Source organism: Mobula hypostoma, chromosome 7, assembly GCF_963921235.1.
Source record: "Mobula hypostoma chromosome 7, sMobHyp1.1, whole genome shotgun sequence".
Lineage (NCBI taxonomy): Eukaryota > Metazoa > Chordata > Chondrichthyes > Myliobatiformes > Myliobatidae > Mobula > Mobula hypostoma.
In genome coordinates, this window is record NC_086103.1 from 19388031 (window position 1) to 19408771 (window position 20741).

The window sequence follows — 20741 nt, forward strand, 5'->3', positions numbered from 1 at the left end:
AGGCATGCCGGCCAACACCAACACAGACAAGAAGAGAAACACAGCAGCTGAAGACATGAACTGTTAAGAGTGGAATCAGTAGTGAGTATCTTTACCCTACTAACTTGAAAACCTCAGGGTGAAACCCCTGGAGGAGAGGGAATAGCGATAGAAGATTTCTTGAAGCTACAGCTATAACACGCAGCAGCTATAATGAGACAAAATCGGCAGAGACCAGTGTCCAAAGTCCCTACCGTGTAGTCGGGAATTAGTTCTGCAAAATCATATGGGGATTAGGTCAAGTTTTGTACAAGTTTGTGAATTGACTTGCTGTGGATGATAAACAATTTCATTCCAATGAACTAAGAAAGAAGAAAGTGAGCCATCCAAGATTGAAGAACCAGCGCGGGAATGAAATGTGTAATGATGCAGAGGATTTAATACGGTTGGATGTACAAGTTATTTTCATTTGAAGAATCCAAATTTGGTTTTCTGCAAGAAATTATTATTTTTGCAAAGACTTTGATATGTTATTCTGATGGAAAATTGCCATGAAAGGAGTTAATTTTATACATTTATTACACACTGTAAGGGTTCACTGTGGAAGTAATGGTTTCTCTGTAGCAGAAATGTTTGGGTTATGGCCGGATGATAACTGGACTGTTGATGCATGTTAGCCAATCAGGATTTTGTTGCCCTGTCTTGTGATTCTGGAAGAGTTGTTTTCACGGGCTTTTGCGAGGAGAGGGAGAGATGAAGAGAAGACACGAATGGAGAAATGTGGTAGATCACCGGACGGGGTGAACACCGAGCAGGGGTCCGAAGGAGCAGATTGATGGTGGAAGACAGGCTACTGACTTGCATGGGCTCCAACTATTGTGCACAGACAGTTTAATAAGATTGGCGCCCTTTTTCTTTTATATTTTGTTTCTTTCCATTGAGAATAGGGTAGAGTCAACAAGAGGACATGAGTTGAGAGTTAGGGGGCAAAAGTTTAGGGGTAACACGAGGGGGAACTTTACTCAGAGGGTGGTGGCTGTGTGGAACGAGCTTCCTGTAGAAGTGGTAGGTTCGATATTGTCACTTAAAGAAAAATTGGAAAGGTATGTGGACAGGAAGGGAATGTAGGGTTATGGGCTGAGTGCAGGTCGGTGGGACTATGTGAGAGTAGCGTTCAACACGGACTAGAAGTGCCGAGATGGCCTGTTTCCGTGCTGTAATTGTTATATGGTTATAATATCAAAGAGTATAATAAAATTCTTTCAGATATATAAAGATTAAAAGAGAGGTGAGAGTAGTTATTGGACCACTGGAGAATGACGCTGGAGAGGTAGTTATGGAGACATGGAAAAGACGGACAAACATAGTAATTTTTTGCATGCAGTATGCATGAAGTTCGAGACCATCAGGGGGCAGAAGTGAGTACAGTTGCTATTAAAAGGGAGAACGTGCTTGTCAAGATGAATGGTCTGAAGGTATATAAGTCAGCTGGATCATATGAACTACACCTCAGGGTTCTGAAAGAGGTAGCTGAAGAGATTATGGAGGCATTAGTAAGGATCATTTAAGAAATATTCGATTGTGGCATAGTACAAAGTTTCAAATGGTTCAAAGGTTCAAAGGTTCTCCAGATAGCCGTGAAACCAAAAAGAGAAGAATGGGAAAACTATCATCAAATCCCAATTCCCCCTCCCCTGCACAATAAAAAACAAGAAAGCTGTTTGTGGTCCCCAGTCTCACTCTGCACAGTCACTGATGCTACCTCTTGTGAAACTACATGGCAGCAAACTTCCTCTTTCTTTCTCGTTCAGGATGTGGATATCATTGTTGCTCAATGCTGCTGAGTTTAGATAGAAAGGGAAAACAGAGCCGGGCTTAAAAATGGGAAGTTAGAAAGCAGAAGGTCATTTTGGATGCGATTGGTCTAAGAACATTTTTCAAGGACCCCCACCATCTCGACCATGCTCCCTACTCATTGCTGCCAGCGGAAAGGAGAGACAGTAGTCTTAGGTTGTACACTGCCAGGTTTAGAAACATTTAAATTCTCACAAACATCATGTTCTTGAACAGTGAATGATGAATTCACTCACCTCAACTCTGAACTCATTCCACAACCTATGGAATCACTTTCAAGGCCTTGACAACTCATGTTCTAAATATTATTTATTTATTGGCTTGTTATTATTGGGTTTTTTTTTGTTTTCTCCTTTTACTGACACAGTTTGTTACCTTTTGCACTTTGGTTTTCTGATCTTCTTTGCTTGTGTGTACTTCATCATTGATTCAATTGTGCTTCTTGTATGTACTGTGAATGCTCACAAGGAAATATATGGTGACATATACAGTACATACATTGGTTATGAATTTGCTTTGAACTCTCAACCTTGCTACATTAAATTTTGCAGGGAGATCTCAAATGTGTGAGCTGGTAAATCAGAGAAAATGTTTCCTCATGAAATGCGTGATTCCGTGATGGAATGGAATCAATATTTGTGAGTTCAGGTTTATCTCTCCCCTGAATTGTCCTTGAAACAGATGCAAAATATAGATTTATTTCATCCACTTTAATGATAACTTCTGATATTCCCAATCCATCCTGAGACTGAGTTTTGGGAGGCAACTGATCCTGACAAGAAAAGTGAGAGAGAACAAAGTGGGAAACAATGTAACCAGACGTGTTTGGATCTCAGCCTATCTAGAGCAACCTGTGGAAAACTGGGTCAAGCCCCTGTTGCAGTGTTAAGCACAGCTTTAGTCATAGCATTTACACTTACAGGAAGGAGTGTGCTGTGAAAAGTCATATTTGTGCTGTCTCTATCCCCCTACCACACAACACACCTCCCACAGGTTCTCGTGAGTCAGGAACAGAAATGGACATGAAGCCCAGAAGGAATGGTAGAGTGGACTTGATGGGCTGAATGGCCTTATTATGCTCTTATGTCTTATGGTCTTATTAGATCATGCATCCGTTCATTGGAGAGAATCTACTGAATCTATTTCCATTCCCTGATGTAAGTCCACATGTTTCGATGGAGAAGTGATTGGTGGCCAGGAACCACTTTGGGCTTCATACAGCAAAAGGTGGTGCAAGTGCCCTCTCTGCCTTCACAGGGCATGGGATTTGTTGGTAATGGGGGGATATTGACTTGCTGCTCCTGTTTGGATCAGAATCTGTTGCCTCTTTCTGCCATCGGCCCAAAGTGCAAAGGGTTGTTTTCTTCATTTCCCAATCCCCAAGATAATAATGAAGGAAGGAAGGGATGAAGTGATTCATACCCATTCAGGGAGATTGCAGCTGTTCAGTAATGTAAACACAAGGAAAGTCATTACCTCTGTATTCTGCACACATTTCAAAGCATCTGCAAGTCATGTCCTCTGTATTTGTTTGTGTGTTTGTTTATTTATCTATTTCTTTATTTTTATTGTATTTTCACAGATCATCTTCATTCTGTGTTGTTTTCATTTGATTCTATCCACTTTCTTTGTTCCTATGTGAATGTCTGCAAGAAAATTAACTTCTGGGTTGTATAGACTGTCATATTTATATGTATGTCATATAAGTACTTTGATAATAAATTTACTTTCAATTTTGCCCATGGAATTTTATAATTTCATGATGGGAATATTATTTCATATTAATGTTCATGTTATTCAGAGAATGTACATATGGCATTTTCTGTGGTGAATAGCTCCATTCTTCGATCTCGCTTTGTATGGTGAAGTGTTTCCAAACTTCCTGCAAGGTTTCTGAATTTCAGACCTCTTGGCCAAGTCTGCAAAGAATCTCCCGATCCAACACTCAAAGGAATTTTACACATGAAATCCAAAGCAAAGCACTCAAAATGCTGGAAGAACTCAACAAGTCAGGCAGCTTCTATAGAAATGAATAAACAATCAATGTTTCAGGCCGAGACCCTTCCTCCAGTCTCGGCCCAAAGTGTTGCCTGTTTTTTCGATTCCACTGAATCCTGAGGAAGGGTCTTGGCCCAACATAGAAGTAATAGAAGTCATAGAGAAGTACAGTACAGAAACAGGTCCCTTCAGCCCATTTAGTCCATGCCAGAACTATTTAAACTGCCAACTTCCATCAACCTGCTCCGGAACCATTGCTTTCAATATCCCTCCTATCTATTTACCTATGGAACCTCTCAGAAGCATTGCAATCAAGCTCACATGCACCACTTGTGCTGGCAGCTCATTCCACACTCTCACAACTCTCTGAGTGAAGAAGTTTCTCCTCATGTCCCCCTTAAACTTCTCATCTTTCACCCTTAACCCATGATCTCTGGTTGTAGTCCCACACAAACTCTGTGGAAAAAAGACTACCTGAATTAACGTATGTATACCCCTCATAATTTGTATGCCTCAGTCAAATAATCTCTCAATCTTCTACGTTCAAAAGAATACAGTGCTAACCTATTTAATCTTTCCTTATAACTCAGGTCCTCCAGTCCCAGCAACATCCTTGTAAATTTTCTGTTCACTCTTTCAACCTTGTTTATGTCTTTCCTGTAGGATGGTGACCAAAACTACACACAATACCCAGCAAGGGTAGGTCTTACACAGTGAACGGTAGGGCATTGAGGAGTGTAGTAGAACAAAGGACTCTGGGAATACAGGTATGTAATTCATTGAAAGTGCCATCAGAGGTAGATAGGGTCGTAAAGAAAGCTTTTGGCACAACAGCCCTCTTAAATTAATGGATTGGGTGCAGAAGATTGGATGTCATGTTAAGGTAAGACTTTGATGAGGCCTAATTTGGAGTACAGTACTACCAAAGTGCAAAACCTTGCACTTCTTTGCATTAAATTCTATCTGTCATCTTTCAACCCATTTTTCCAGCTGATGCATATCACTCTGCGAGTCATGATAGCCTTGCTCACTGTCCACTACACCCCCAATCTTTGTGACATCTGCAAATCTGCTGATCCAGTTAACTGCATTATCATCCAGGTCATTGATACAGATGACAAACAACAAGTGAACCAGCACTGATCCCTGTGGCACACCACTAGAAACAGGCTTCCAGTCAGAGACTCAACCCTCTAATATCACTCTCTGGCTTCTCCCACAAAGCCAATCTCTTATCCAATTGACTAACTCATCCTGAATGTTGAGTGAACCTTCTTGACCAGCCTCCCATGAGCTTCCTTACAGATTTGTGAATGATATTAATCAGATATTTCTTCAGGATCCTGGCGATCCTTGCAGAAACTGGAGAAGCAGAGTGAGGATGGGCGGTAGTGATGGGCTCCTCCTCTTCATTAGGTTTCCTGGATTAATACCATCCACAAACAGATCAGAAAGTTTAAATCACAGCTTATGGAGATTTAAAGATGTCCAAGACTCAAGACAGCTGGCGATTGCAGGATTCCCTGTGAATGCAGAACAGCATATGGAACAGATGGGACACACCATGGAAGCCTGTATCAAGCAGCAGAGGAGGTGCATCCATTTGGGTTGCCCAGAGAAATCAGCGGTAGCAGAACATTGCACTCGTAATGGCTACAGAGTTGGATTTGATGGCACAAAACTACTGTACAGCACCAATGTCTTTTGAACTGCTTGGTGAAGGAAGCCATCGAAATAAAACTGGGGGGAAAGAATCTTAACACAGACGAAGGTCTCACTCTAAGTAATAACTGGAATTCTTTTGTAAACAAGGTGGGACAGCAGAAACCTCATTGGATGAGGACTAACCAATCAGGAGGGACAGACAACAGGGTATAAATGCCACCAGACTAGACATGCCCAGACATCATCCCTGATCAAGATGGCAGAACTTGTCATTGAAATGTCGGTTATAATTGGTACCTGTACCCAGCTGGAAGCCTGAGAAGAGTTTATTGGCACATGTAAGCTTCCTATTCTCAAATTTTTTTTTTGAAGGCCTCCCACTTTCCAAGAACACATTTGCCAGAAAACAGCCCGTCTTAGTTGACACTTGCAAGATCATTTCTGATACCATCAAAATTGACCTTCCTACAATTTAGAATCTCAACATGCGGATCAGATCTATTCTTTGCATATTTACTTCAAAAATAATGGCATTGTGGTCTCTGGATGCAAAGTGTTCCCCTACACAAACATCTATCACATGCCCCGTCTCATTCCAGAATAGCAGATCCAGTATTGCTGTTCTCTCATTGGATTTCCACATACTGGTGAAGGACATTCCTGAACATATTTGACAAACTCTATCCCATCTAGTCCTTTTACAGAAGGGGATTCCCAGTCAATAGTGGAAAGTTAAAATCACCGACTATAACAACCTCATGTTTCTTGCAACAGTTTGTGATCTTCTTACAAATTTGTTTCTGTAAATCCCACGGATTGTTGGGTGGTTTATAATATTGGACCATTAATGTGGTCATACATTTTTTTATTGCTCAGTTCCACCCATAACACCTCACTAGTGGAGTTAGACACATCAAAGTTGCTGGTGAATGCAGCAGGCCAGGCAGCATCTCTAGGAAGTGGTACAGTTGAAGTTTCGGGCCGAGACCCTTCGTCAGGACTAACTGAAAGAAGAGCTAGTAAGAGATTTGAAAGTGGGAGGGGGATGGGGAGATCCAAAATGATAGGAGAAGACAAGACGGGGAGGGATGGAGCCAAGAGCTGGACAGGTGATTGGCAAAAGGGATATGAGAGGATCATGGGACAGGAGGCCCAGGGAGAAGGAAAAGAGGGAAGGGGAGAAAAAAACCCAGAGGATGGGCAAGGGGTATAGTCAGAGGGATAGAGGGAGAAAAAGGAGAGTGAGAGAAAGAATGTGTGTATAAAAATAAATAACGGATGGGGTACGAGGGGGAGGAGGGGCATTAACAGAAGTTAGAGAAGTCAATGGTCATGCCATCACGTTGGAGGCTACCCAGACGGAATATAAGGTGTTGTTCCTCCAACCTGAGTGTGGCTTCATCTTTACAGTAGAGGAGGCCGTGGATAGACATATCAGAATGGGAATGGGATGTGGAATTAAAATGTGTGGCCACTGGGCGATCCTGCTTTCTCTGGCGGACAGAGCATAGGTGTTCAGCAAAACGATCTCCCAGTCTGCGTCGGGTCTCGCCAATATATAGAAGGCCACATCGGTAGCACCCCAGCCGACTCACAGGTGAAGTGATGCCTCACCTGGAAGGACTGTTTGGGGCCCTGAATGGCAGTAAGGGAGGAAGTGTGAGGGCATGTGTAGCACTTGTTCCGCTTACACGGATAAGTGCCAGGAGGGAGATCAGTGGGAAGGGATGGGGGGGACGAATGGACAAGGGAGTCGCGTAGGGAGCGATCCTTGCGGAAAGCGGGGGGGGGGTAGGGAAAGATGTGCTTAGTGGTGGGATCTCGTTGGAGGTGGCGGAAGTTACGGAGAATAATATGTTGGACCCGGAGGCTGGTGGAGTGGTAGGTGAGGACCAGGGGAACCCTATTCCTAGTGGGGTGACGGGAGGATGGAGTGGAGAGCAGATGTGCGTGAAATGGGGGAGATGCATTTGAGAGCAGAATTGATGGTGGAGGAAGGGAAGCCCCTTTCTTTAAAAAAGGAGGACATCTCCCTCGTCCTGGAATGAAAAGCTTCATCCTGAGAGCAGATGCGGTGGAGATGGAGGAATTGCGAGAAGAGGATGGCATTTTTGCAAGAGACAGGGTGAGAAGAGGAATAGTCGAGATAGCTGTGAGAGTCAGTAGGCTTATAGTAGACATCAGTAGATAAGCTGTCTCCAGAGATAGAGACAGAAAGAACTGGAAAGGGGAGGGAGGTGTCAGAGATGGACCAGGTAAACTTGAGGGCAGGGTGAAAGTTGGAGGCAAAGTTAATAAAGTCAACGAGCTCAGCATGCGTGCAGGAAGCAGTGCCAATGCAGTCGTCGATGTAACAAAGGAAAAGTGGGGGACAGATACCAGAATAGGTACGGAACATAGATTGTTCCAAAAAGCCAACAAGAAGACAGGCATAGCTAGGACCCATATGGGTGCCCATCGCTACACCTTTAGTTTGGAGGAAGTGGGAGGAGCCAAAGGAGAAATTATTAAGAGTAAGGACTAATTCCGCTAGACGGAGCAGAGTGGTGGTAGAGGGGAACGGATTAGGTCTGGAATCCAAAAAGAAGCGGAGAGCTTTGAGACCTTCCTGATGGGGGATGGAAGTATATAGGGACTGGACTTCCGTGATGTCTACACTGAAGAAGTTTAAATCTTCTCCTCATGTTTACATTTTTAAATTCACTACTGTGAAGCCTCTTCCGTGATGCCTACGCTGAAGAAGTTTAAATCTTCTCCTCGTGTTTACGTTTTTAAATTCACTAGTGGAGTTCTTCAGTCTGTCCTGATAGAACACTGCTGTGACATTATCCCTGTTATTATTGCCGCCCCTCCTCCTTTAATCACTCCTGCTCTGTCCCATCTAAAACAACAGAACCCCAGAATACTGAGCAGCAATTCCTGCCCCTCCTGCAACCAAGATTCACTCACGGCTACTACGTCATGGTGCCAGGTGTTGATACATTCCCTGAGCTTGTTCACCTTTCCTACGATACGTCTTGCATCAAAATATACGCAGCTCAGGTCACTCATTGCATCATGCTCAACCTTTTGATTCCTGAGTTTGTCTGTGGTCTTGCCACCTGATTGTGCCTGTGTAAGTAAACAGATTGAGTTAAACTGCTGCAGGATCCTGCAACGTGTTGGATTGTGTCTGGCTTCTTTTGGCATTTTCTGCATTTATCAGCTGGAATTTGTTGGTCATTGTTGATCATTTTTTTGTGTCCTGGTCCTGTATTGACTCAAGGAACCCTTCTATTTCTGGTTGTTAGTAAGTAGAGTGATTGTAATATGCCAATGCTTCATCAGATGTTGAAGGAATTTCACAAGTATTGTGTCAAGTTTATGCAAATCAAGAACTATTCTTAATATGCGGAAAGGATTATTGGCGTGAAGCTGCCCTCGATCCGGGACTTATATGCATTTAGAATCAGGAAGTGAGCAAGCAGCATCATTGTAGACCCATCACACCCTGGACATCACCTGTTCCAACTCCTACTTTCTCGTAGGTGCTTTGGATCATTGTATGCCAGGACAAATAGGTACAAGAACAGTTTCTTTCCATATGCCATCAGTCTTATGAACACTTGAATTTTAGTCTATTACAAACCAAGTCCACCTGTACATACACAGGTATACCTCATTGTATATAGTTCACGATTATTTGCACTAATGTTTTGTTTACTTTTTGATTCTGTACAGCGAGAGGTCAGGGAAACCGACATCAAATTCCCTGTATGTGTCCACATACTTGGCGATAATAAAGGATTCTGATTCTGATTCTATTCACTAGAAGTGTGGAACAGAAAGCCACTGCTTTTTGGTCGTCAATATATCAACATGAAAGACTTCTGCTTTTCTGCCGGGCTTTATTTAGAATTACAGAGTCTATTACCAGTTTGTTTTTAAATGCTCTCATGCCTTTACAATATCCTTTCTGCTCTTCTGTAGGTATATACTGTTGTTATCTAAGTGAGTGGTGACGAGTTGTAAAACACATGACGTTACAATTATATATATAGTTTGGAAACAAGTAACAAGGCAATTCCTTAATCGATCATTTGTGATTTCTGCTTTAGACGAGAGATATGTTTTACCTTCTGTCAAAAATTCTGGCACATTTTCAGGACTTTTTGAAAAAATGGTTGAAATGCAGTAACAGGTACGGACAAAGGAAAGTAAATTTTTTAAACCAATACCTATGAATATTATCACTGCCAGTACTTTTCCTGGTGTGGGTATTTTTTATAACCACATTCAACATATTCATTGTAACTACAGCTATTTGCATTTCTTCAGTTGTGTGAGTGTGTTCTTTTCACTCTCGAATCCAGCTTGTTTCTTGATTGTGAGTCACCCTGTTTCACCAGATATTTGACCAAAAGTTCATTATGTCTGTGCTTGTTGATAATTGTGTGCTAGAGTTGGTGACACTTTGGCACATCAAATTCAGTTTCAATGTCCTGTGTAAATAAGCTTTTTCTTTGTTTCTGAACTGATAATCTGTTTTCTTTGCAATTCACCTATCTATTAAGTCTGTCTTTGTGTGATTATTTGTGGGGTTTAAACTGAAGTTGCAGGGGAATGGGAACCAGAGTGTCAGAACAGCTAGGGGAGACGTTGTAGAGGTAGATGTTGACCTCAGTCAAAGTTAGGAATCAAAATGTTGAGCATGCTGTGACCACTGTCCTGAACTGCGTATATTTCAATGGAAGTATAATAGTGCTGAAGATGAGGAAGTAGGTTGACAAACAGAGGCAATGTGTAGTGAGGAGAGGCTGTTGATAGGGCAAAATTGTAGTTAACAAGATGAACTGCAACGTAAAAGGCGGGAAAGTTAAGGCCTAATGGCGGCTGAAGAAAACAAGTCTCCATTAAATTTGAAGTGTCAGGGTGGAGTGAAACTGAATCTCCAGTAAATCCTGTCATTTTAACACATGGGAACCCAACACACGTACATGCAAAACAATGTCAGTGTAAGTGTAAAATTGGGACGATGCATCTTACTTTGAGATGAAGCCTAACAACTGGGGCTCAAACATTCTACTCCCCAAATGGTCAAAATAAAAGCAAATAATGAGCTCTAAAATAACATAAACCTAAAGTGATATGCCTTTCATAACCTGGTCCAAGGGAAGGGCACAGGCTGGCCTGATCAACCCTGGCTGGGTCACCTTGTCGAGGCTGTTGGACCAGTGCAAATTTAAAGTAGGGACATTACAGCTTTCTTTGAAATGAACCCTAATAAGTAGGCTCGGGACATTCTACTCCCCAAATCGTCATAATAAAACCAAATAACGAGGTCTAAAATACCCTAAATCGTTAGGATATGTTAATTCACTCATGTCCTGAGTTGCATATATTTCAATGCAGAAAGTATCGTAGGAAAGGTGGATGAGCTCATGGCATGGATCAGCACCGGTTATTATGACATTGTAATCTTCGATTAGTTGCAGGAGGGGCAGGATTGGCAGCTCCATTGTCTGAGACATGACAAAGCTGGAGGGATTAAAGGAGGAGGGGTGTTGTTTCTCGCCAGAGAGAATGTCACAGCAGTGCTCCACCAAACAGGGTGGAGAATATAATTAGGTTGTTCCAGCAGGCCATCAGACTGATTAATTCATGCTGACACAATCATGTTTCTAAACTATATTGACTCTTCTGTTGCATATCTTACTGTTTATTACAAATTACTATAATTTATACATTGCACATTCAAACGGGGACATAAATTAGTCCTCTGGAAATCCAGATTGGTCATCCATGTGTGGAGCCAAAAGATATGGGGGTGATCTTAAATGAATTCTTTGTATCTGTATATACTCGGGAGACAGATACGATGTCTACAGAAGTGAGGCTAAGTGGCATAAACTTCCTTGACCCTGTAGCGGTTACAGAGGAGGAGTTGTTTCCTACCCTGAGGTGGTCTCTCAATCATCGTCAGGTCTCACTGATACATTCTGGAGGCCACACTCTTGAACAGACTGCTTGACTCTCACATCCTACTCATGTGCGTACCACTACCTTCTGTCATCAGTGTTTCATACGTGAAAGAAAATTCAAACCAGGAATTTTCAATTATGTTAGGTTCTTGTAAGCTTTATTTTAAAATATTTCAGGCAAGTACAATGGTAGCTCTTCCTAGATTCAGGATGACACATTAATGAGGCTACAGAGAACCGAGTCTATGTTCGGAGACCTCTGATCATTGGTTGAGTGATAGATGCATTGTTGTTTGGTGTGCCAGCACCTGCCCTCTGATAGGAAATGAGTGCTGGGTGGTCAGAATGGATGTGGTGAGTGTCCTTGTTGTAAGATCATGTGAGTCTAAATCACAAACTACTATCTTGTCTCTTTATAAAACTTCTCAAGGCTTTCAGATTAGAGCTGTTCATGACAGATAGTCCCAGTAACTATGACATTGTTCATATTGTCTACTTTGAAGAAACATATATGATCTGTTTTTTTTATTAAGATGTGGGGCACAGTAAATGGCCCTATTGGCTCAATAAGCGTGTACTGCCCAATTACTGAGTTATGGTTGTAAAAGCCAAAAGAAATATAATGTGGGTGATAATTGATTAGGTAAATGGAAGTTGCAACTAGATCTTGGTGCCTTTGTACATCAGTTGCAGAAAGCAAATATCCAGGGGCAGTGAGCAATTAGCAAGGCAAACAGTATATTGTTGGCATTGATTGCAAGGGGAATACAATATACCAGCAAAAATGCTTTGCTGCAGCTGTACCGTGGTTGGTGTAACCCTGTCTAGAGTTTTGTATGCAACTTTCATCTCTTTATAACGTTCTCACTGTGAAGGGAGTGCAACAAATATTGTCTTAATGATGCTGTGTTGTCTGGATTGACTGCGTTTGAGATGATTACATTGATATTTTCAAGAGTCTGCAGATGCCTGCAAAGAATATTCTTGCCAAATACAGTTTACCAATTCTGAGGTGAAAATTGCCTTTCAATATCATCTTCGGGGAATAAACTTTTCTTGCCACGTGAAATAAATTGAGAGCAACAGCAGAAGTCAAGTTCCAAAACTTCCAGGCTGAATCAATCTGGATTCCAGAACCAGCAGATCTCTCTGGGGAATGGACATGATGGGCCGAATAGACTCCCGGGGGCTGCAATGTTCATTTGAGGATCCAGATCAGTATCAGATATAGAGGCCTGAATGTGGCATCTTCCTGTGAATCATCTGTTGCTCTTCCTCTCATTTTATCTGAATTGTCTCTGTGATGAATCAGACAAGAAACATAAAATACGCACTGGAAATGATTGACATAATTAAGTTAAAGAGATGTGTGAATTTACAGAATAAGGAACAGATCTCCACATGATCCAAACATCACTGGCGCAACATTAATCCAATATTGCCAACCATTAAAGACTGTAAGGAAAGGACCCATTTAACACTGTAAACCAACCCTATTTCCCGAGAGAAATCATTGTGAAAATCTCATTTGATTATACCTCCTTGTACTGATGAGTCTAACACTGATGGAACAAATGCTCTCCTTCTGTGGCCTCTGACCTTTTCTCTTCTGTTACATCCCTGAAGCATGATCTGCTGGAATAGATATTTTATTCTTTAACTGATATAATGTACATTCATGTCTTCAGTAAATCGTACTGTGTGATTCAGCACACATCTGCCCCCTGACAGGTTCTGTCCGTGTCAACATTACTAACTTCCGAGAAGCAGATATGCTTTATTGGAAAATGTCTGACATTCAAATATTCAAGGATTCAAAGTTTGCGTTCCTACAACAGCGTTTCATGTAGATGTGTTTTCCTTTTGATGGACTGGTCCGAACCCACTGCCTTTTGGAGGATTTTCTATTCAAAGACACTGGTGATTCCATACCAGGCTGTGGTGCCGCTAGTCAATATACTCTCAAATACACATCTATAGAAGATTGTCAAAGTTTTAGGTGACATGCCGAATATCTGCAAACTATTCAAGAGAGAGATACTGCCATACTTTCTTCACAATTGCACTTACGTGCTTGGCCCAGGACATGTCCTCTGAAATAGTAACACTGAGGAATTCAAAGCTGCTAACCATCTCCAGCTCTGATCCTCTGAAGAGGGCTGGCTCATGAACCACTCTCTTGAAGTCTATAATCAGTAACTTGGTCTTACAGCCATTTAATTAGGGGGTGTTGTGCCACCACTCAGGAAGATTTACAATCCACCTCCTATATGCCGATTCATCATCACCTTTGTTTCAGCCCACGACAGTGGTGACAACAGCAGACTTGAATATGGCATTGGAGCTGTGCTTAGCCACACATTCAGAAATGTACAGCCAGTAGAGCAGGGAGCTTAGCACACACCCCTGTGGAGCACTTGTACTGAGTCGATGATGGTTATTCAATTGCTGCGCTGCAGTCGATGACGAGAATCCTGATGAATGCATCTTTGCTGTCCAGCTGTTCTAGGATTGAGTGAAGAACCCATGAGATGGCATCTACTGTGGACCTCTTGCTCCGGTCGGCAAAATGGAGTGGATGCAAGTTGCCTGTCAGGCAGGCGCTGATATGTTTCATCACCAACTTCTCAAAACTCTTCACCAGTCAGGACGTAAGTGCAACTGGGTAATAGTCATTGAGGCTGATCACCACACTCTTCCTGGCACAGGTATAATTGACGCCTGCTTGAAGCAGGTCAGTACCAGACGCTACTGAAGCCAGAAATTAAAGATCTCAGTGAACCCACCAGACAGCTGATCAGCACAGGAATTTTATTTGTGGCCAGATACCTCATCCGCTTCGGATGCTTTCGTGGATTCATCCTCCTGAAGGATGCCCGTACTTCAATTTCAGAGACGGAGATCACTGGATCATCAGAGTATGTTGAAGTTCAAGATGGTTTCCTCATGTTTGGTGACAATAAAGTATAAAGTAAAGTAAGTAACTGGTTCTAACAGTTAAAGCAAGCATGGCAGCATTGAGCTCATTTGGAAGCAAAGTCCTGGTGACTCCCATGTCACCGGACTTAACTTTATAAGAGGTGATAGTGTTCAAGCCCTGCCACATCTGTCGAGCATCCCTCGTTGGTTTACGTTTAGTCGCAAATTTCAATTTGGTTCATGAAATGGACTTCCAGAGAGCATACCTGCACCTCTTGTAGCTTTCTTGGTCTCCAGACTTGAATACCTCTGATCTGGCCCTTTGTAGAAGGTTCATCCAGGGCTTCTGAGCTTGGAAGACTCTGAATAATTAAGTGGAGACCTACTCATCTGCAGCTATTTCAGTAAATTCCATTACAACCGTGATGTATTCATTCAGACCTCTAATGATTGCTTGAACACAGCTCACTCCACTGAATTAAAGCAATCTTGTAACTGCTCCTCTGCTTCCGCAACCAGCTCTTTGTTGTCCAAATCTCTGGAGCTTCACTGTTCAGCCACTGCCTGTATGCTGGTGGCAGAAGGACAGTCGAGTGATCTGATTTTCCAAAATGCTGCCTGGGCAAGGAACAAAAGTTCATTTAATATCAAAGTCTGTTTGCGATACAACTGGGAGATTCATCTTCTCCAGATAGTCATGAAAAGAAAATAAAACCACAGAAGTTATTCAAAAGAGAGTTCCATCCCAAGGACAGATAGTCGACATTGAATCTTCGCTCGCCTTCTGCAGTCATCTCAATATTTCAATCTTCCTCAATACTTTAATCGGTGAAATGTAGTTGACCATGGGCCCATGCCCCATCTCTACGTTTCTTCACCCCAAGGCTCATGTTCGCTTCCTGTTATCTTCTTGGAGACAGCAAAGTGCTAGATCACTCATTCGATCTCTAAACTATAAATCAAAGGCTCTAACAGTTCCATAACACATTTAAGATCAAAAGCAAATGTAAAAGAGGTGAAATAAACAGTTTCATGGACTATCTGAAAGACATTGAATGAGGAAGCATAATACGCTGGCACCATCTTGACCGGATTTTGTCTTTTTGAAGAACAATAGACATTCATTGTCTTAGTATAGCAGTGGTCTAGTATGTTGGGACTTCTGATGCTACAAGTTATGTGCTGCTGTTAATCTGGCAGGGCTTTCTTCAAACAAGCCTTGTTGAAGTCGGGTTGGGTTGCTTCATATTTGCAGATGACATCATGCAGTGTCTTGAACACTTGATTGCAGTCAACTATTGATGGTATATGAACTTCAGTCGGGATTACACAGTGGAACTTCCAAGGTAAATAGAATGGACAGCATTTGACCATTGTGTTCCAATCAGGAGAGCACGAGTTTGACAGAAAACACACGCCTCCTCCTTTGGCCTTCTGCAAGTCAGCATTTTGGTCCATTCTGTGAATTGTGAACCCTTGTTATCTGACTGCTGCATCTGGTGCGTCCGGAGAAAGACACATTTCGATAAAGCATACAACTGAGCAAATATTCAGTTCCCTCTGATGCAGCAGACTTGCCCTGAGATCCTCAGTTTTGTTCTCCAGTGACTGCACATTTGCCAACAAGCTACTGGGCAGAGGGGGCCTCATCCCTTTGCATTTCAGCCTGGCCTGTATTCCCCCTCCCCTACCTCGCTTTTGGCCATGGCGATGAGCCAGGAAGGTGCCAATCTAACTGTCTGGGTTCTTTAGTTGATAGTGAGATATGAAGACATCAACAGAGATATCATCAGCAAACTTAAAGTAATCATTAGCCACACAATCATTAACTTAAAGTGATTGTGGCAGCGGGCAAAGCACACAGATTTGTGGTGCATCTGTGCTGATGGTAATTGCGGAGGAGATGTTGTTGCTAATCTGAACTGATTGAGTTTGGCAAGTGAGAAAATTGAGAATTCAATTGCACAAGAATCTATTGAGACCTATATATTGTAGCTAAGTGATATCTTTTGAGGGAATGTCAGTGATGAATGCAGAGCTGCAGTCAATGAAGAGGATTCTGATGTCTGCATTTGGGCATAGGAATCGATCATGGGCTTGCACCCTCAAGGCGTCAGAGAAAACCAATGGAGTTTATCATGGGCTTGTGCCCCATCTCCAGACTTCCAGGCTTCTAAGCTGTAGACTCCACTCCAAACATCATGAAACTCCCTTGAAGAAAGAGTAGCGCTGGATCGTTCGAATGGCCCAAAGACACTCCTTCAAATTGCAGATTATTAGGCCTCTCCTGTTGGGGCTGTCACCCGGTGTTTGATCGGTGAAATGACAGGCTGGATTGTGTGCATCTGCATGCTGCTTGGAGACTGTATCATCCATTGCCAGAAATTGTCTCTCAGGGTCTTGTTTTTTTTCCAAGTGAAAATGTTTCTTTGTTTGTTCTTTTGTACATTACTCGCTATTTTTGAATGTTCGCTTACTATTTTGAATGTTTTGCTCTTTGGCCCCAGAGGAATGCTGTCTTGTTCAGCTGTGTCTATGTATGGTTGAATGATGATTAAACTTGACTTCATTTGATTTTGATTTGATAGGACAATCACATTTGAAAGAAGTAAGAGATGTAAGCAAAGTAGTTTTGCATCTGTATGTAGGATGTTGCCGTTGTTCGTGTTGTTCACTGGAGCCATTTTGTGGTGTAGTTGAAGCTATCAGTAAACATTTCAGCCAGTTGATTAGCACAGGTCTTCAGTTCTGGGCTAGGTACACTGTCTAGGCCAAATGTTTTTCATAGGTTCACACTCCTGAAGTATGATCTCACTTTGAGCTCAGAAACTGATGTCACAGTGTCTCGGCCCAAAACATCAACTGTTTACTCTTTTCTGTAGATGCTGCCTGGCTTGCTGATTTCTTCCAGCTCTTTGTGTGTGTTGCTTGGATTTCCAGCATCAGCAGATTTTCCCTTGTTCCTGATATCCTTACCTGTTTAGTCACCTTCCGCACTGGAACACAGATCTTACAACTGTATGGACTGCTTGCAACACAGTGGTCCAGTGTAGGGAGTTCAGACTGAAGATACATTTTCAACAAAGGGTTGATGGATTCTCAGCCACAGAATGTACAAAAGCCATGTCAGTAAATATATTCAAGGAAGCAGTGGACATTTTGTTTAGTGCTGAAGGAAAAATGGGAGAAGACCGAAGCGAGGTACTGAAGTGGATGATCAGTCATGATTGTTTTGAAGGGTGGAACAGGCCAGGAGGGCCAATAAGACAGCTATTGTGGCTGTTTCCTGTAGCCTGGTGGGAGGCATGAGTAATGACAGAAAAAGTTTAAGGTTCAAAGTAAATTTATGAACTAAGTATGTACACATTATGTCATCATATACTACCCGAGATACATTTTCTTGCAGCATTCTTAGCAAAATTTTTTAAAAATCTTACTGTGTTTTCCCTCGTCAAACTGTAGAAGAGTCCAAGACCAACGGCCAGTTTAACAAACAGGTATAGAGCAATTGTGGTGATCCAACTGTCCGGAAGTGATCTCACTGTAAAGGACAAAGTTGACATTCTGCATCACATTTAATGCCCAAGTAGATCTGTCAGACATTCAGTAGCAGACGTGACTGTGAAAACAGTCTGCAATAAAATAATGACAAATATTCATGGTCGGACATTTCAATAGATAATTATTTTTAATTATTTATTACTTTGTGTTTAACTATTTTTATCTGATCTTGATGGATACAGCAACTGTGACAAGATCATGATGATTGGAAGTACCAGATTCCTGTTCATAATAATATTGATCACTTTCAAAGTGTATTCTTCTCTGGAAGATTCAACACAAATATCAACATAAAGATATCCACATATAGCACAATCCTTCAAGAAGTAATACAGTTGCTTTACCAGTATTTTCACAATCCAGATTTGCCAACTTCATTCCACAAGTCAGGACTGCGACAACTGTTGTGAATAGTTTTGGGACCCATATCTAAGAGAGGATGTGCTAGCATTGGAGAAGGTCCAGGGAAAGCTCACAAGAATGATCCCAGAATGAAAAGGTTATTCTATGAGAAATATTTGATGTCTCTGTTTCTATACTTGGAGTTTCAAAGAATGAGAGCTAATCTCATCAAGATCTACCGAGTATTGAAAGGTTGAGACAGAGTGAATATGGAGTGGATGTTTCCAATGTTGGGGAGTCTAGAACCAGAAGACAGAACCTCAGAATAGAAGGACATCCATTTAGAACAATGACGAAGAAGAATTTCTTTTGTCAGATGGTGAATCTGAGGATTTCATTGCCACAAATGTCTGTGGAGGCCAACCCATTGGGTACATTTAAAGCAAAGGTCGATAGTTTCTTGTTGGAAAGAACTTCAAAGATGACGAGCAGGAAGCAGGAGAATGGGGTTGAGAGGTGTCATAAATCAGCTAATATTGAATGGCAGTGCAGACTATAATGTCCACAGGGCCTATTTCTGCTCCTATGTCTTGAGTTCTGATGATCTTACCCACTGACTCCTTTGCTCAGACAGTGGAATGCAAACAATACTGAATTATAGAAATTCAGGGAAATTCAGATTTTCTGTAAATGGTCTATATCCCTCTATACCCTGCCTTTCGTGTGTCTGTCGGATTGCCTCTTCAACAATGTGACCTTATCTTCTGCTACCAAATCTCCATCAGCAGATTCCAGGTGTATTCCTCCCTGTGTCTATGAACTTTCCCCCAGCTCAGGTTGAACTTTATATTAACAAGCCAGCACCCCACCTGTTTAACCCTAGGTTAATCACAGGGCAATGATCAATAAGCATACCAACCAATTCATCTTTGGACTGTGGGAAGAAACTATTGCACTCAGAGGAAACCCATGTGGTCGTGAGGAGAAGGTATAAACTCCTTACACTCAGTGCCAGAATTGAACTCCGACTCTGATGCCTTGAGCTGTAATAATGTTGTACTAACCGCTATGCTACCCTGTATGCCATCAGTATTTGTAACATCTATCCTGGTAAAAAAAACTATGACCATCTGTGTGCTCGTCATTTTATATGTTTCTATCAGGTCACCCCAAAACCTTAGGTTTTTTGCATTCTTCTCTCCTCCCTGTTCCCCCCACCCCCCACACCTCATCTGCACAGGAACTCTGATGTGTCTCCACACCCCTTAGACACCTATGGTGGTTTCAGAAGCCAATCTGTCTAACAACCTGTGTACCTTTGTGATGCTGAAAACTCTCACAGCCAGAGGGAGAACTTGAGAATCCATCTGGGGTTGCTGGTGCTCTGACACAGCCTCACCACACATTGCTACTGTGCCCCCACTTTAAAACAGAATATTAACTGAGTTTAAATGCCAGAGCATCAACTGGATTTCCCTATGACTACGAGGGTTTTCCTCCCACGGTCCAAAGACCTACAGGTTGGTTGTTTATTTGGCCGTTGTAAAATGTCCTTTGATTAGTATAGGGTTAAATTGGGGAATTTCTAGCCAGTGTGGCTCATAAGACTAGAAGGGTCTAATCTGCGCTGTATGTCAATAAATAAATAAATAATATTTATGACACCATATCTGGAGTATAGTGAGGAGTATGGATCTCATTAACTTTTACTGGGCTGATACCTAGATACCTAGCTTGCATCAATGAGGAAAGACTGGATAGGTTAGACATGTATCTACTAGAGTTTAGAAGATAGGGCAGTGACTGAATTGATCACGTTGATGTGGAGATAATACATCCTCTTTAGAGAATCTACACTGGAGAAGTAATTTTGAAAAATAATATGTTGACTAGTTAAGACAAACATGACACAATATTCTTTCTTTAAAAGGGTTGCAAGTCTTATTCTCAAAGCACAATGAATGCAGAGCCTTTGCAGGTTTTAAGCCTGAGATACTGTCGATAGTTTTGTGATGGAGATACTGGAGGGGCTGAATGGCCTCCTTCTGTAGCTAATTCCTCCTTTTTCTTGTTTGTATCTTCTGAGTGCAAAATCAATTTCCATTCCTCAGTAATAACTCTTCTACTAATAATTTTAAATCTTATGCCTCTCCCACTGTTATGGAAGGTGTGATCGTGATGTGTAAGGTTAACTTGTGTAGCATAATATAGAGCATTCATAGACAAAATGTATTTATGCCATATAAAAGATATTTGATTTCTATGGATGATCTAAAAACTACAAATAAGGAATAAACATTTCATTAGAATGTTCTCTGAATGACGAGGTCATAGTCTCTTAATGAGAAGAAATGATTCAGCGCTTGCAGCAACTCCACAGTAGCTAGAGACCTTGTGCTGGTACAAGGACACGCAGAACAACACAGATGAAGAAGCCTGGTAACATATTTGGAGTCAATATGA

At 41.9% G+C, this 20741-nt stretch overlaps 1 protein-coding gene across 1 annotated transcript in view; it reads right to left on the reverse strand.

The window, feature by feature from the left end:
* Positions 1-11602: 11602 nt before the first annotated feature.
* Positions 11603-20741, reverse strand: part of LOC134348860 (uncharacterized) — a 31690-nt gene continuing 22551 nt past the window's right edge. Inside the window, exons 6-7 of the mRNA XM_063052642.1 lie at positions 17813-17916; positions 11603-12754 (exon numbers count right to left, since the gene is read on the reverse strand). Coding sequence (XP_062908712.1) covers positions 12740-12754; positions 17813-17916 — 119 coding nt within the window. The 3' untranslated portion in view covers positions 11603-12739. The remainder of the gene's footprint in view (positions 12755-17812; positions 17917-20741) is intronic.